At 36.4% G+C, this 16,212-nt stretch overlaps 1 protein-coding gene across 3 annotated transcripts in view; it reads left to right on the top strand.

Annotated features, from left to right (window-relative positions):
* Positions 1-16,212, top strand: part of MRPS27 (mitochondrial ribosomal protein S27) — a 111,044-nt gene that overhangs the window by 1,938 nt on the left and 92,894 nt on the right. For 2 of the 3 annotated variants that reach the window (XM_037800971.1, XM_037800972.1), the window contains exon 2: positions 4,097-4,174. In XM_037800971.1, coding sequence (XP_037656899.1) covers positions 4,097-4,174 — 78 coding nt within the window. Of the gene's footprint in view, positions 1-4,096; positions 4,175-11,154; positions 11,290-16,212 lie in introns of those variants that run through there. The other variant, XM_037800973.1, reaches the window with a different exon arrangement.

The following is a 16,212-nucleotide window of genomic DNA, read 5'->3' as shown; positions in this document are numbered from 1 at the left end:
AGTTGCCCAAATTTTTGCAGCATTTATTAACAAGGCAAAGATTCAAATATAGACTTATAATCTAAAGCCTGTCTGCTTTGACAATCACACTGCTTCCCTCTGGATAGAAAAAATGTTTGATCAAGGACCAAAGTAACTATAACATGAGTAAGGACATAGGTAGAGACAGTTTTCACCAAACATTGAAATTCTGAACTTTGGATGTACCTTTTCAGAAAAATATTTCTTTTTGTAAAGGATAGTGATTCTAGAGAATATGCTTCCAAAGCAGGTTCAAGACAAGTTTGTAAACACTCCTGAATGGTATATTTAGAGTGGGATTAAACATACTCAGAGATCTAAACTGTGAGGCTGATGTTAGTCTATCCCCTACCTTATCCAGGTGTGGTCTGAGGACCAGCAGCATAGTCATCACTTGAAACTTGTTACAAATGCAGAAGTTCTGGTCCTACCCAGACCTACTGAATCAGAATCTGCATTTTAACAAGATTCAAATGCATATTAAAGTTTGAGAACTGGGTTTTCCATTTTGCCATTGTCTACCCAATTCAATGTTCTGTTTATGACCTTATAGAAAGTCTTCATTTTTGATGTTATGCAGACCTTCCAATTAGCATTCAGGGATGGAAAGAACTTTAAATGGTATCATTTATAAAGTATCTCAGAAAGATGAACATTCTGTTTTAAAATGCTTACAGAAAGTGAATGTCTGTGTTTACTTTGTATTAGCTTCCCATTGTGGCTGTTAACAGATTACCACAAATTTAGTGGATTAAAACAACACAAATTTATTATAGTTCTGTAGGTCAGAAGTCCAACATGGGGCCTCACTAGACTACATTCAAGGTTTCAGGAAAGGTGCATTCTTTTTAGTAGGCTCTAGAGGAGAATCTGTGTCTGTCTTTTCTAGCCTCTGAGGTTATTTGCATTCCTTGGCTCATGGTCCCCTTTCTCCATCCTGAAAGCCAACAATAGTATCTTCTCACATCACTGACCCTTCTGTCTCCCTCTTCTACTTTTAAGGACCCTTGTGATTACCTTAGGCCCACCTGGACAATCCAGGCTAATCACCCCATTTTAAGATCAGCTGAATAGCATCCTTAATTCCACTTGCAACCTCAAGTTGCCATGTAACCTCACATATTCAGAGGTTCTAGAGTAGACATCTTTTGGGGCCATTATTCTGCCCACCACACTTGGCAATTCATTCCTGCTTGTCATTGGTTTCTATTAGGAAAATTTTCTGTTTGCCAAATTTAAATTCTTTATCCTTTCCATATCCTTTTGTTCTCCCCTCAGTGGAGATGGAGAATGATTACTGGTTACTTCCTTTTAAAACAACTAGAAAAATGTTCACATATATGAAGGTTGCTGAGCTTACCTTTTGTAAATTTACTAATCCTATTTTATTTTCTTTTCAGTTCATGTGATCCCCTTGAACAACTGCACATAGAGGGCATTCTGGGACTCCTGTCTTGCCTCACCATCACCTCCCCTGCTTTTTGCCTCTCACCCAGTTCAAAACTTAAGCACTGTGTTTTTCTGATTTCACACCATACAGGGGTGACTTCTTACGCTAATGTAGAGAAGTATAGTCTTTTTTTTAATATGTAGAAAATAAATAAGTCACTGGTATCCTGGAGTATGTAGCTTAACAGTCCTCTCCTGAGCTCATGTTCACATAGAGAAGGGCTTCCCTTGTTCCCCACAGAAAGGAGAGCACTTCCTGGTTTTAGAAATTGGAATTCAGCTTATGTAGAAATGCTGCTATAAAATATGAATGAGTTATCTTTCATATAAGTTATGAATGAATTATGCTTTTGATTCTGTGTCAAAGGCTGTGAGATCTTGCAAGGACCTTAAATACCACCTAGTTTAGCTCCTGGATTCACAACTGCAGGATCCAAAGTTTTCTAACAGCTGCTAAAACTTAAACTAACCTCAGGTCTCCTTACTCCAGATTTGGTGGTCCCTTACCTACACTACAGCTGCACACCCAAAGTAATGCCATTGGCCTTTGATTCATTCTTGGCTGGTCTAGGAATATTCCTAACAATTTATAACATCATTTCTATGAAAAATGCATTCTAAGTTTCAAATATCTGTTTTTTTAAATTAGAATCCATTTGAAATGTGGGCACTTTTGAATACTCTTTAATATCTTAGTTCCCGTTTTCAAAGAGTCCTAGGTATTGTAGTCTTTTTATATTATTACATCATTGTTTAAGTTTTAGACTTCAAACTTAGACATTCTAGTAAAGGTCTGATCTATGCTTAAGGTAAGGGGGTATTCGTTTATGTATAAACCCACAGAGGTGTGTTTACATGTTAAGTTTTAGTTGGAAGATGAATAGAGAATAACAGTAGCATGCCAGTATTGTGTTTAATCACCCCATACCATCTAGTTATATTTGGCTTATGATCTGCTATGACCCCTAGATTATACCTGCCATTCATTCTTTTTTCTTTTTCCTTTTTTTAAACAGCTTTATTGAGATATAATTTACATACCACACAATTCACTCCTTCAAAGTATACAATTCAGTGGTTTTTAGTATATTCACAGGGTTGTGCAGCCATCACCACTGTCAATTTTTATCACCCCCAAAAGGAGACCTATATACATTAGCAGTTATTCCATGTATCTTCCAAGCCCCTTCCTTCTCCAGCCTTCAGTAGCCACTATCTACATTCTCTCTATAAATTTGGCTGTTGTGAACATTTCATATAATGGAATTACAGAATTAGTATACAATTATACAATTAATGTAATGATTTCAAAGTTCATCCATGTTGTGGCATGTATTAGTACTTCATTCCTTTTTATTGCCAAATAATCTTCCATAGTAAGTATATGCTACATTTTGTTTATCCATTCCTCAGCTGATGGATATTTGGGTTGTTCCACTTTTTGGCTATTTGAATGATGCTGCTATGAACATTCATGTACAAGTTCTTATTGATACATGTTTTCATCTTTTGCATATATACCTAAGAGTGGCATTGGTGGGTCATATAAGTCCATATTTAACATTTTGGGAAACTGCCAAACTGTTCCTCAAATGGCTGCATCATTTTATGTTGTCACTCAGCAATCTATGCAGATTCCAGTTTTTCTATACTCTGGCCAACAGCTGTTACTGTCTTTTTGATTGTGGCCATTCTGTGGAAATGAAGTTATATCTCCTTGTGATTTTAATTTGAATTACTCTAATGGCTAATGATGTATATTTTTCATGTACCTATTGACCATTTATATATCTTTGGAGAAATGTCTGCTCAAATCTTTTGCCTGTTTTTTTGTTTAGGTTATTTGACATTTTATTTTTGAGTTGTAAGAGTTCTTTATATATCTTGGATACAAGTCCCTTATCAGATATATTTTTTGCAAATATTTTCTCCCAATCCTTGAGTTGTCTTTTCACTTTCTTGATGGTGCCCTTTGAAGCACAAAAGTTTTAAATTTTGATGAATTTGCCATTCATTCTTTCTCATTCATTTACTGTACTCATGTTTATTGAGAATTGTGCCATGTGCTGGGAATAGAGCTATGTCCATCTTATGTGTTGCCTCAGATTTGGCTTATTGCATTTCCTTTATTTAGCATTGAGGTGCTGAGTCACTTGGTAAGATATTTCTCTTTGCTTTATGTGAAATTGGGGTAAACATGCTGACCCAAGTTATATGAAAATATTTTTAGGACTAATAATTATAAAGCATTGGAATAGTAAGTTAAACAATAGCTCATCAAGTGTTTTGGGTTCTTAGAAGGAGTTTTAGGGTTGATGTAAGCTATACTTTAGTGGAAACAAATGGTTCCTAGCCCTCAAGTTATAGGAGCAAAATTAATAGCATTTTTAGCTATAAAATATTATAAAATTTTTCAGTTTTTCTGCATCTTCTACTTGTTAGAACTTGAATGCATCTTCTTGTGAACTGAATTGTGAACTATGCAACATTAGTTGCAATGTCTTACTAGAACATCTATAATATATAATCTAGTAAATTGAAAATATGACAGAGATATGTTTAATAAAACAGATATGTAAAATATGTTGTGAAGCCATGCTTTTGAGATCATTGTCTTTTTCCTAAGGTAAAAGATGCCTGCTTTCTGCAGCATATGTGGACAGCCACAAATGGGAAGCAAGAGAAAGAGAACATTGTCACCTTGGTAGGTACCCATGGCTGTTTCTTGTATGTGTAATTTTTAGTCACTCCATATGTTTGTGATCATATATTCACATGATGTATTTGCAAAGTGAAGTGATGTTTTATGGTGATAAGTGCATGATAGATCTTAAAAAAGAATTAGGCTGTTGTTTCACACATGACAAAATCATTTTCACTGCCCTGCAAATTTCTTATATTTCATATTTGCCTTGATGACTAGTCTCCCTAAGATACATAAACAATTCTTTTCCTTTCTTACTTTTTGTCCATTTTTATCATATAATTTTCACACAGTTTATCTCTGTTGTAGATTATTTGCAGAGAAAAATATATTTTGTATTTCATCATTTTTATTGGCAGTCTCTTTATTCTCCAACTCCTCTTTTGTTCTTCAGAACTCTTTGATTCTTCTTTATTTCACTATAAGCTGACAGATTTGAAAGTGGTGTTATCTCACATATGCCATTTAGAGAAGATAGTTGGCTAAAATTTTCCCAGGCAGTAGGCTCCTAATTATATTGTACTTCCCCTATCCCCTGTGATATATTAGAAAGATAACCTTTCTTTTATAAAATACCAAGATCCAATAGAAACCACTGACCCTATAAACACTTTGTAAAAATGTACATACTTCAAACTTTTGGTTCTGCCTGTCCTTTAATATGTATAATATTGGGACACTGAAAAAGTAAGGAGATTGATAATAGTTTTATGGGACTGATGTAATTTTTAGATCTGTTCCAGTGAGGATCTAATATTTCCCCCTAGATTTCTTTCACTTTTGGAGGGCTTATTTGAGACAACAAAGTCCCCCGTTTATGGATTCTTCTCTTACGTACAGGAGACATTCTTTTATAGCTGTCTGTAATGACTGCTTTGGTGGGAGGGTTCAAAGAAATAATCATTTTCTCCCCTGATAATGTGATTTTAAGAGTGCAGTCTGTTTGTGAGTCCTGGTATTGGGTGTCGGGACAGGGGCCAGCTGAAGCAGAGCTGTGGAGGATATGAAGATGAGTAATCATAGCCTCTCCATAAGGAACCATAAAAGACCCAGCATATCCCCTTTGTATAACAAATGTCGTATAATGCCCTTCTTTTATTATCTTGAAATAGAATTTATAGATTATATAATTTATCTATATTATTATTATAAAAATCAATATAATTACCTAGCCATGATACAAAGGGGAAATAAAAGGAAAGTAACTTTCAATAAATAATATATATTTGAATATATAAATAAATGCATGATTAAAACTACACCAAGAAGCACAATGAAGTGGGTAGATGCTGGCATTTAAAGTTGGAATCACTGAACATGACAGATACAAATGCAGATAGCTACAGGTGTGGTGTCTTGGTAGAGGGGCGTAACCATTACCTAATTTTACTTATAAAATGATGAACAATTCTTGGTAAGTTTTGAATGAATTAAAGTGCTTTCTTCCCTCAACTTACATTTAATTGCTGTTATGCAAAATTCATCTTATTTTCAAATTATGCTAAAAGAAAGTACTTTGTGTTATTTGTAAATGGAATTAGTTCAATTAATTAGAAAAAGGTTTTAAATATGTGAATGTCTGCTAAGCCACAAATGGCATGGTATCTGGGGTCAATTTTAATTTGAAAATAATTTTTTAGCATAATTTTATTGAGATATATTCACACACCATATAATCCATCCAAAGTATACAATCAGTGGTTCAGAATATCATTACATATTTTTATATTCAGTACCATGATCATTTTTAGAACATTTGCATTACTCCAGAAAAAGAAATAAAAAGAAAAAAGAAGACCCCAAACTGGAAATAATTTTAAACTTACAAAAATTGCAAAAATAATACAAAGATCATATCTGTCTTGTATACGTGTTTTTTTTTTAAGCCATTTGAAAGTTTGTTGGAAGCATTATAGCCTTTTACCCCTGAAATACTTCAGTATACATACCTGAGATAAGGGTATTCTGTTACATAACTATAGCAGTTGTCAACTTCAGTGTAGTGGATTGACTTGTGTACCCCAGTTTGGAAATGTTCTTGGTCTTGGTGGGGGGTGTGTGGACCCATTGTAAATAAGATCTTTTTAAGATGTTACTTCAGTTAAAGTGTGGATCGACTGAATCAGATTGGGCTTTAATCTGGGTTACTGGAGTCCTTTTTAAGCAGACTGAAAGTCAGAGAGAGAAGCCATAGGAAGAAGCCAGAGGCTGGAAGTCAACAGAAGCAGAGGAGAAAGGAGAAGACATAGCCATTTGTATTACCATGTGATGAAAAAGCCAAGGAGCCTCAAAGATTGCTACCAGCCAGGAAATACTTACCCCAGGAGGAAGCAAGCCTTCTAACCTCTGAAACCATGTGCTAATACATTCCTATTGTTAAACCAACCCATATTTTGGTATTTGTTTCATCTGCTAGGAAAGTGAAACAGTTTTTGGTACCAGAAAGTTGGGTGCTGCTATTGCAAATAGCTAAAAATTTAGAGACAGCTTTGAAATTGGGTAATGGTTAGAGGCTAGAAGAATTGTGAGGGCTCAAAAATGAATGAAAGCTGTAGAGAAAGTTTGTATCATTTTTGAGAATACATAATTTGTCATGAACAGAATGTTTGTAGAAAGATAGATGTTAAAAGTAATTTTAGTGAGGCCTTAGAAGGAAATGATGACTCTGTCATTGGAAATTGGAAGAAAGACGATCCTTGTTATAAAATGGCAGAAAAGTTGGCAAAATTGAGTTCTCATGGTGGACGGAAGGTGGAATTGAAAGCAATGAACTTGGATATTTAGCTGAGATTTCCAAGCTAAGTGTGAAGGTACAACCTGGCTTCTCCTTGCAGTTTATGTGAGATGTGAGAGGAATGGGATCAGCTGACAATTGAACTCTTCAGCACAAAGAAACCAGAAATTGATGGTTTGAAAAATTCTGAGCCTATCTGGATAGTGTGCTCTGAGTCCCCAGAGGGCACTGTTACATGTGAGGGTTTAACTGAACAACCCTTTGCTGAAGAGGATGTGACTGAACATGAATCCAGTCAGCCATTTCAGTGGAAGTCAGGATTGGAAAAGCAGTTATCTAGGAAGGAACTGTGGAAAGTTCTATTGTCTGATGTTTTAGACCTGCTTGAACTGCACGCAAAGCCAACAAGGGTTTGTCATATTTCTATGAACAGAACCACTGCCAGCCTGAACTGAAAGGGACGAAGAAGGGATGAACTGAAGGGATAATGATTCAAGGGCAGAACCTTGGAAGCAAAAGTCTAGACTGAAAGATCTCATTTGTGGAAAGGGTAGGTCTGCTCCTGTGCTGGGAGGGGGCAGACCATCTGCCTCAGCGCTTTGAGGGGTCGATCCTCGCACCCCATTGTTCAGGGAGAGTTCTGCCACCCAAATGTATGGAGATGGTGGGGTCTATGTTCTGATGTTTGCAGAGAGCCTGGCCACCATGGTGATGTGCAGAAAGGGTGGGTCCTTCACCCCAGTGTTTAGGGAGAACATGGCTGCTGTGTATTTGGAAAGGGTGGGGCTGCTGCTCCATCAAGCCCAGGGATAAAACATCGATCCATAGATCACACTCAGATTTTAAAATGTAATCAGAGATTGTCCTGCTGGGTTTTGGACTTGTTTGGGACTCATGACCTCTGTTTCCTTCCAGTTTCTCCTTCTGGAATGGAATGTTTATCCTATGCCCATCCCTTCATTATATATTGGAAGCAGATAACTTATTTTCTAGGTTTTGCAGGTCCATCAGACAGAGAGAATTTTGCCCTAGGACAGACAGACCACATCCACAACTGATTTTGATGAGGCTTTATATTTAGCATTGTTACTGAAATGATATAGGCTTTAGAGATGTTGTATGAAATGAATGTATTTTGCATGTGGAAAGGACATGTCCTTTTGGGGTCTAGAGTGTGGACTTTGGTGGATTGAATTGTGTGCCCCAGTATGGACATGTTCTTGGTCTTCCGGGTGTGGATCCATTGTAAATAAGATCTTTTAAAGATATTACTTGAGTTAAGGTGCAGCCCCTCTGAATCAGGTTGGGTTTGTGTGTGTGTGTGTGTGTGTGTGTGTTTTTCCCCCTCCTTTTTCTTTTCTGTATTTGTATCCCCAGTTGCTGAACAGGGTCGGCAACTTTTTCTATAAAGGGTTAGAACGTAAACATCTTTAGCTTTGCGGGCAGGTTGGCTTTTAATTTGGATTACTGGAGTCCTTTATAAGCAGAGTAAAGTCAGAGGAGAGAGAAACCAAGGGGAGCAGCCAGAAACCAGAAGTCAGTGGAACTGGAGAAGAAAGAAGACATCATCATTTGCGTTGCCATTTGATGGAAAAGCCAAGGAACCTCAAAGATTGGCCAGCAGCCAGAAAATATTGACCCCAGCAGGAAGCAAGCCTTCTAATCTTTGAAACTATGAGCCAATAAAGTCCTGTTGTTTAGACAACCCATTGTACATTTATTTTAGTAGCTAGGAAACTAAAGCATTAAGTAAATTTAATATTGATACTTTAATCTACTATTTATATCCCAGTTTTGTCAGCTGACCCAGTGTCTTTTATAACCCTCCCTCCCCCTTCTAGTACATGATGGAGTCTAGGCTCATGTACTACATTTAGATGCCATGTCTCTTTAGTCTCCTTTAATTTGGAACAGTTCCTCATCCTTTCTTTGTCTCATGACATCGATTTTTTTCTTAAAGAATATGGTCCCCATTTTTAATAGAATGTTCCTCTTTTTGGGTTTGTCTGTGATTTCATCATGATTAAATTCAATTATACCTCCCCAGCCAGAATAGTGTCAGTCATCTTGTGTCCTTCTCAGGGTATCACATCTGGAGCCAAACACAAGTCCATATGCCCTCACTGGAATGTTAATTTGGAATGTTAATTTGGACCCATGCAAACATGTCTCATTTCTACTCTATTTAGTTGCTATTTTTCTTTCTTGTGACGAATAGGCAATCTGTGGTAGAGGCACTTTAATACCATGCAAATATCTTGCACCTCATTGAAAGTTTCCCCTAGATTTAGCATCCATAGTTGCATGTTCCCTGAATCAACCTTTACTATGATGGTTGTACAATGATGATTTTCCAACTCCAGCAAACCCTCTATATAGTTAGCACTCAACATCTTCCCTGTGTTCAAGAGTCTTCCCTTCTCCCATTTCTTTCTCTATGAATCTATTAGATGTGGTATTGGGATTTGAGGATTCCTTTTTCTTTTTCCCTTTTTTTTTTTATTAAATGATTCATTACCATTCTTAATTATTTTGGTGGTCAAATTGCCCCAGATTTGTCTAGTAGGAGCCCTTTCAAGCTGGCTTCCGTTCAGAACTCCCCCACACACACTTTTTGTTTTGAGAACTTCCTTACTTTCCGATATAACAAGCTGTTTCAGGCCCATCTTTTTACCTTTTCTTCCCCAACCCTAAGATCAGCTATTTCTTTGAGGAACCCTTCTTCCTTTTAGTGAAAAATGATTTTTAAAAGCAAGATCTGGGCACTAGGTGTCCTCATTGCTACTGTAAAGTCTTTGCTTCTTGGCTTATTCATTAAAGAGTGCATATATGCATAAACACACATATGCACACATACATGCATATATATATGCATATATATATTAGAGATAGTGAGTTCACATTGATAACTCCAATTCCAGTTCATTCCCACATGGTTCTTCCTTGCCTTCTTCAATTCCACATTTATATCTTCCTTCCACACCAAGAACCCTGGCTCCCAACAGGGATAATGTTTTGATATGTAAGAGAGTCTTAGGCATTGCAGGTCATCTAATTTCCTGTCTACTAAATGCCAGTAGTGCCCTCCAGTCATTGTGACAGTCATAAAATACCCACACATATTTTGAAATGCCCCATTTTGGGAGTCATATGCTAGTGATGGGACTTTAATGGACTAGTTATATTTCAAGGTTAGTTCTGATGTGCCATATCCGAATTATAAGCTCTGTACTATGGATGTACAGAGAAGGGATGATGAGTTCCAGGAAAGCTTATTGTTAACACTTGCCTAGGTATGAAGGGAAGATTAGGAGACAGTGAGACCACTATTTTTTGACACTTAAGTATTGAGTATAGACAGTTCTCTGTTATTTGGCAACAAATCTGGGGGAATATTGTCACGGATACCTGAATGAGCAAAAGCTGTTTGCCAAAGAATGAGCATAACAATCTGCAACACAGAAATATCACATGGAGGTAATTGCCTTATTCTCTTTGGTAACACTTAGTATACTTGGAAAGCAGTACTAGCTACCATTTACTTACTACTTCCCTGCCACTGTGCCAGTTGCCCCTCTGCCTACAATGTCCTTTGTAAGTCCTGACTTTCACTTCCCACATATTCTTATAGCAATCTGTACCTTCTTTATACAACATGATGTGGAATCATCACCTTGAGGGAAGACAGATCTGGGTTTGAATCCCAGCTCTGCCAGCTTTCAGCTATGCCACCTAGCCTCGATTTCTGTCCTATAAATTAAGGATGATGATAGTGCCTGACATATGGTAGGTGCTCTGGGAATATATTGAATAAGTTTTTTCCTGCACCCTTGATTTTACCCACTATATAAAAGGTGTGAGGTGAGGTTTCTGAACCCAAGCTCCTCCATTGAAAAAGAGACTTTTGGAAGTGTAATACTATTGAAACAATGGTTTTTCCTACTGTGTAATAGAATGTAGTTAAGTCACTTCTCTTTAAAACAAAGAAACACCTTTCGCTTCTATGTGATCTTACTACCTTATTTTTCCTAATTTTTTTTTTTAATCTTTGGGCTCGGATATTCTCAATGAGAAGTGAGGCTGAGAAGGAATGACGGGAGCCGCACCTGTCGCTGTATCGCTGTAGACTGGTCAGTAGATGGCAGTGTGGGTCCTGCAGGAACAGGCTCAGCACGTCCTGCAAATCCATCCTGGTGTTTGCGCGCGGGTCTTTGGGGAGGCTTTCCCCTGCCAGCTGGGATGTTCTCAGTCTGTGGAGCGCTGTGATTGGATGCTGTGACCTGGAAGGCTGTGAGGTGCTCGCCACCGGCTTGCTGATTGGGGGAGGAAGGAGGGGCGATATGAGGCATTTACTGTTCCGGTCCCCATTGGAGAGCGTGAGGTGGGGTGGGGCGCGCTGCGGGAAAGGGAAGGATGCCTTGTCTTTGGGTGTGGGGCTTCGATTTGTTTAAGTGATTTCTCCTCCGAGCATATACTGGGAGGAACGTCAGTCCTGCTTTCTTGCAGAATGGAACTGTAGTTCCGATAGTTTCTCTCTTGAGTCTTAGTGGTTTTCTGCTAGAGACTTGGGGAGGGCAAATGGGGATCTTCCAGCCCCTACTGTGAGGGTAATTAATTACTGCGGAGATCTTGATTGATACCAATAGTGGTGTTTAGTATGGTGGTGTATTGACAGCGCAGTCAAGGAAATAAATTTAAATGCAGGGCCATTCGTGTGCTAGGTTCTGTGCTAAACACTCCACAGGCACCAGCCATCTCGTTTAATGTTTCCAATATCCGGATAAGGTAGTTGCTATTATTCTTCTTTAGAGATGAGGATACTGAGGCCAGATTCTGACATTTGTTTCGGGTCATACAGTATTCTATTGCCTTTCTCCTCAAAAATAGCTTTCAAGGTCAGTGATTGTTGCAGTACCTGAAATCCTGCCAAAGGGTCTTCCCTTTGCATTGAGACAGTGGGTTCTTTCTTTCTTTTTTCCTTAGTGCAATTTTAATGAGATATATTCACATACCATACAGTCCGTCTCTTTTTTAAAAATACTTTTTGACTGCAGTGTAATATATATAATGACAAGTACACAAATCATAAAGTGTAGATTGATAAATTATCACAAAATGAACAAACCTGTGCAAGAAATAGAATATTCTTAGCATTCTGGAGCCCTTTCAGTTATTTATCCCTACTCTCCTCTTCAAAGATAACTGCTATCCAGACTTCTAATACCATAATTAATTTTTAAAAGTTTTATAATGGAAAATTTAAAGCATGTACAAAAGTAGAAAGAATATAAGGTATTCTCTTTACCCGTCAACAGTTATCAGCTCATAGCCAATCTTTTCCTCATCTTTACCTACCATTCTTTCATCTTGATCCATTAGATTATTTTGAAGCATTATTATTAATGATATAAATAATATTTCAATATGTACCTCTAAAAGATAAGGATATTTTTTTAGGTGTACTATTAGCACACCTAAATAGGAATACTCCCTGAAATAACAGATACCCAGTCAAGTTCAAATTTCTCACATTGTCTCATAAATGTTTTTTTAAATGGTTCACTTGTCTCAGGATCCAAATAAGATCCATATAATGCAATTGATTACTATGTCCTCCTTCCTTTTCACCCCTTTTAAAAATTTTTTTTATACAAACATATATAAAAGTAGAAGGAATAGTATAATGGACCCCATGTACTATCACCCAGTTTCAAGTTATCAGTTCTCCACCAGTCTTTACCAGTTGTTTCATCAGTCCCCCAGCCCTTCCCCAAATTTAACAAATCTCACTTACCGGATCATTTTATCTATATGTCGATAGGCACCTCTAAAAATTAAGGATTTTTTAAAAACATGAGTATAATACCATTCTAATATCCAGAAGTTAACAAACCTTTAACATCATTAAATATCCAGTCAATTTTATAATTACTTTATACTATCTTACAAATTGTTGTTTTTAAATATATTTTTTATTTATGAAATTTAACATATATACTTAACAGTGATAACTTTCAAAGTATGATTTAACAAGTAGTTAGCAAATTTCAAAGAATGTTATGGGTTACAGTTCCACAAGTAAATTCTTTTTAAATTATTATTTGTTGAAAGGAGATCTGAAAAAGTCCATACATTACAATATGTTGAGATATCTGTTAAGTATCTTTTAACCTATGGATCTCTCTCTCTCACTCTTTTCCTTCCCTTGCAGTTTATTTGAATAAAGCTGTCAAGCTTCCCACATTCTGGATTTGCTGATTTCATCCCTATGATGTTGTTTAACATGTTCCTTTACCTTCCGTGTGTCCCGTAAACAGACAGTTAAAAAAGTTTGAATTTGTTTTTTGTTTTTTGTTTTTGTTTTTGTTTTTTGTTTTTTGTTTTTTTTGGCATGAATTCTTCATGGAAGGTGCTATTCACTTTGGTCAGGAGGAGGCATAAAGTATTTGGTGGTCCCTCTGTTATGTTAAAGGCCTTTCATGATCATTGCTTAGATCCGTTATTTCATTGGAAGCTGCAAAATTGTGCTATTTTAATTCTATCATTTCTTCCTTGCTATTACCTGAAAGATTTCTGTAAGAAAAATTCCCTTCACCAACAGTGAAGGTATGCTGAGGTACAGTTTTTCCAGAAAAGGCAGTTTTCAAAATAATGTCTTGGTTCCCTAGCACGTGCTAAAAGTGGTCAATGAGGGGCTTTTGTTTTTTTAAATATCATTATAGACTCATGGATTTTATGCATTTGAGGCATTTTAATCCATTGCAGTTTATATTTTGTTTTGATAGGTAAAATTTCTCAAATTCTGCATAGACCTAGGAGTTCTTGGTCTTTACGAATTCAGTGAGAAGATTTCAGTTTTTGTCTGTTTATGTGCTGGCCTTCTCTTTGGCTAAAATAAACACTGTATTAAAGCATTGTCTCTGAAATTTTCTCCACTAAATTGCAGATATATTGGGGAAGTACAGGGTAAGGGTTATCAGCATTTACCAATTATCAGCTTTAGGATTACCAAATAGTGAATCAGGCTCAGGAGAGAACCATCTTGGGTGGAGGCAGGCCTGATGGAGAGGCTCAGAGCCCTGGGTTCCAGGAGAGGAAAAAGATGTGACCTTTGCCTTAAATTTGCTAAGTCACCCGGGCATGAAGCCTATTGAATTAACTATTTATATCTGATTTTTCAGGTTTTAATCACAAAGTGGTACATTTTGATTTGGGTTACATTGTGTGTGTGTGTATGTGTGTGTGTGTGTGCATGTGTGTGTGTTTTAAGAAGACCTTTTAGGAATCCAGGGAGAGCATTATACTGTTAACACACTTGAATTTGGGTAGAGGCTGAGCCCTGTGGTCATCTTCTTACAGAGATTTCTCCCATTAGCTAAGGTTTGGTTTTGCTGTTTCATTTCGGCTGTGGAAGACTTTGGCTTGATGCAGTAATTTTCCAATCCTTTATTAAGGCCCAGTAGAGATTTTCTGAAGCCTGCTTTCCTAACTTTTTTCAGTTCCATATTTCATCTCTGTGACATCTGTTCATTTACTAGGTTTCATATTTACCATCTGCTGGCTATTCTGGAAATGGGTCTGGTTTGTGCATATCATCCTTCTTTAGTCTCATTTTCTTTGTAAATATGTATACAAAGCTTCCTTTTACATTATTCCCTTATTGGATCCATTTGTTTTAAAGCTACAAGTAGATAGAAAGAAATCTAAAAAAACTATATCCAAATTGGTTCCTTAATAGTTTTCTCTATTTCCTTCTATTACTTCTATCATATGTCACCTGTCAGTATTTTTCTTTTAAAATGTGGAATACAAAAATAAAGTTTCAGCTTATCTTTCCAAGATCACTTCCTCTAGGAAGTACAATAATAACTTGTATCTAGTTCTTTGTTACATAATTTAGATAAGGTACATGGTACATAGATGGTTGTAAGCCCAGAAGGAGCTTAGTGTTGGCTGAATGGGTGACAGTGATATATAGTTATGTGGAAATTATGAAAAACTGAAGCCATCTAACAATTTTTCACCTTAACGTTCTTAGGATTCAATGGAGGATCCCTCTTTCCTACCTAATCACAATTTTGACCTAGAGATCCACCCTCTTGTAAGAGGCTTCTTTTCCAGCATATCTCTACTACAGGTTTTGTGATGCTTAACAAGATTGACATTTTCTTTGTAAGAATTTTATGTACTTTGAAGCTGTGTTACTTTGGTATAGATTATAGTCCTGGAAAAATGAATTTTTTGATCATAATGTAATGGCCCACCTAATCTGTAAAAATAATGCCTTTAAGTCTGTTGCGTCTGATAATAATTCAGCTGTATCACCTTTCTTTTGGCTACTGTTTGCCTAGTATATTTTTTCCATGCATTTATTTTCAGTTATTGTGTCCCTATGTTTTATATATCTATATTTTGTTTTTTAAGCAAGCTAACAACTGACACTTTTTAACTAGAAAGTTTAGTCTATTTACATTGTTATTTTATGATTACTGATAAATTTGGATTGATTTCTACCTATCACTTTATGATTTGTCCCAGCTTTCCTGTTTTTTTCCTTTCCTTCTTACTTTCTTTGAATTGATGATGGGTATTTTTTGTTCTTATTTTTTATTTTCCCCTCTACTGTCTGGAAATTTCATACTCAATTTCTACTGTTTTAGAGATGATTGCCCTGTAACTTTTAACATACTCATTTAACTTAAATTCTAATGTTAACCACACTCTGCTATCCTTTGGAGCACTTTAAGTCTAGTCACACACACACACACAGTGTATACTATTGTCTAATCTTAAAGTTTTATCCTTTTTAAAAAATACAAGTAAGACATTTAAACAGTCGATTTTCCCCACATTTGCCCACGTTTTCACCAGTTTATTTACTCATCAATTCTTTCTAGCACCTCAAGTCTTATTTTAGGGTCGTTTTTCTTCTTCCTAAAACATATCCTTTAGAAATTCCTTTAGTGAGTGTTTGTTGCTGATAAATTCTCTGAGTTTTTGTTTGTCTAAAATATATTTTGTCTTTATTCTTGAATGATAGTTTTGCAAGGTATATGATTCTAGGTTACAATTCTAGGTTAATAGTGCTGACTCCGCACACTTCGAATGTATTGTTCTACTGTCCTATGGCTTCCCTTGTTCCTATTGAGAAAACACCTGTTGTTATAATTGTTTTTCTTTTGTAAGTAATTTATCTTTTTCTTCTGGCTACTTTAAAAATCTTCTTATTCTTCATATACTACAATGTATCATGGTGCAAGTTTAATTTTACTTATTTGAGTGTTTATGTGTTTCCTGAATCTGA

This window comes from Choloepus didactylus, chromosome 13 (assembly GCF_015220235.1).
Source record: "Choloepus didactylus isolate mChoDid1 chromosome 13, mChoDid1.pri, whole genome shotgun sequence".
In the NCBI taxonomy this organism is placed as follows: Eukaryota; Metazoa; Chordata; class Mammalia; order Pilosa; family Megalonychidae; genus Choloepus; species Choloepus didactylus.
This window is presented reverse-complemented; position numbering and strand designations above follow the sequence as displayed.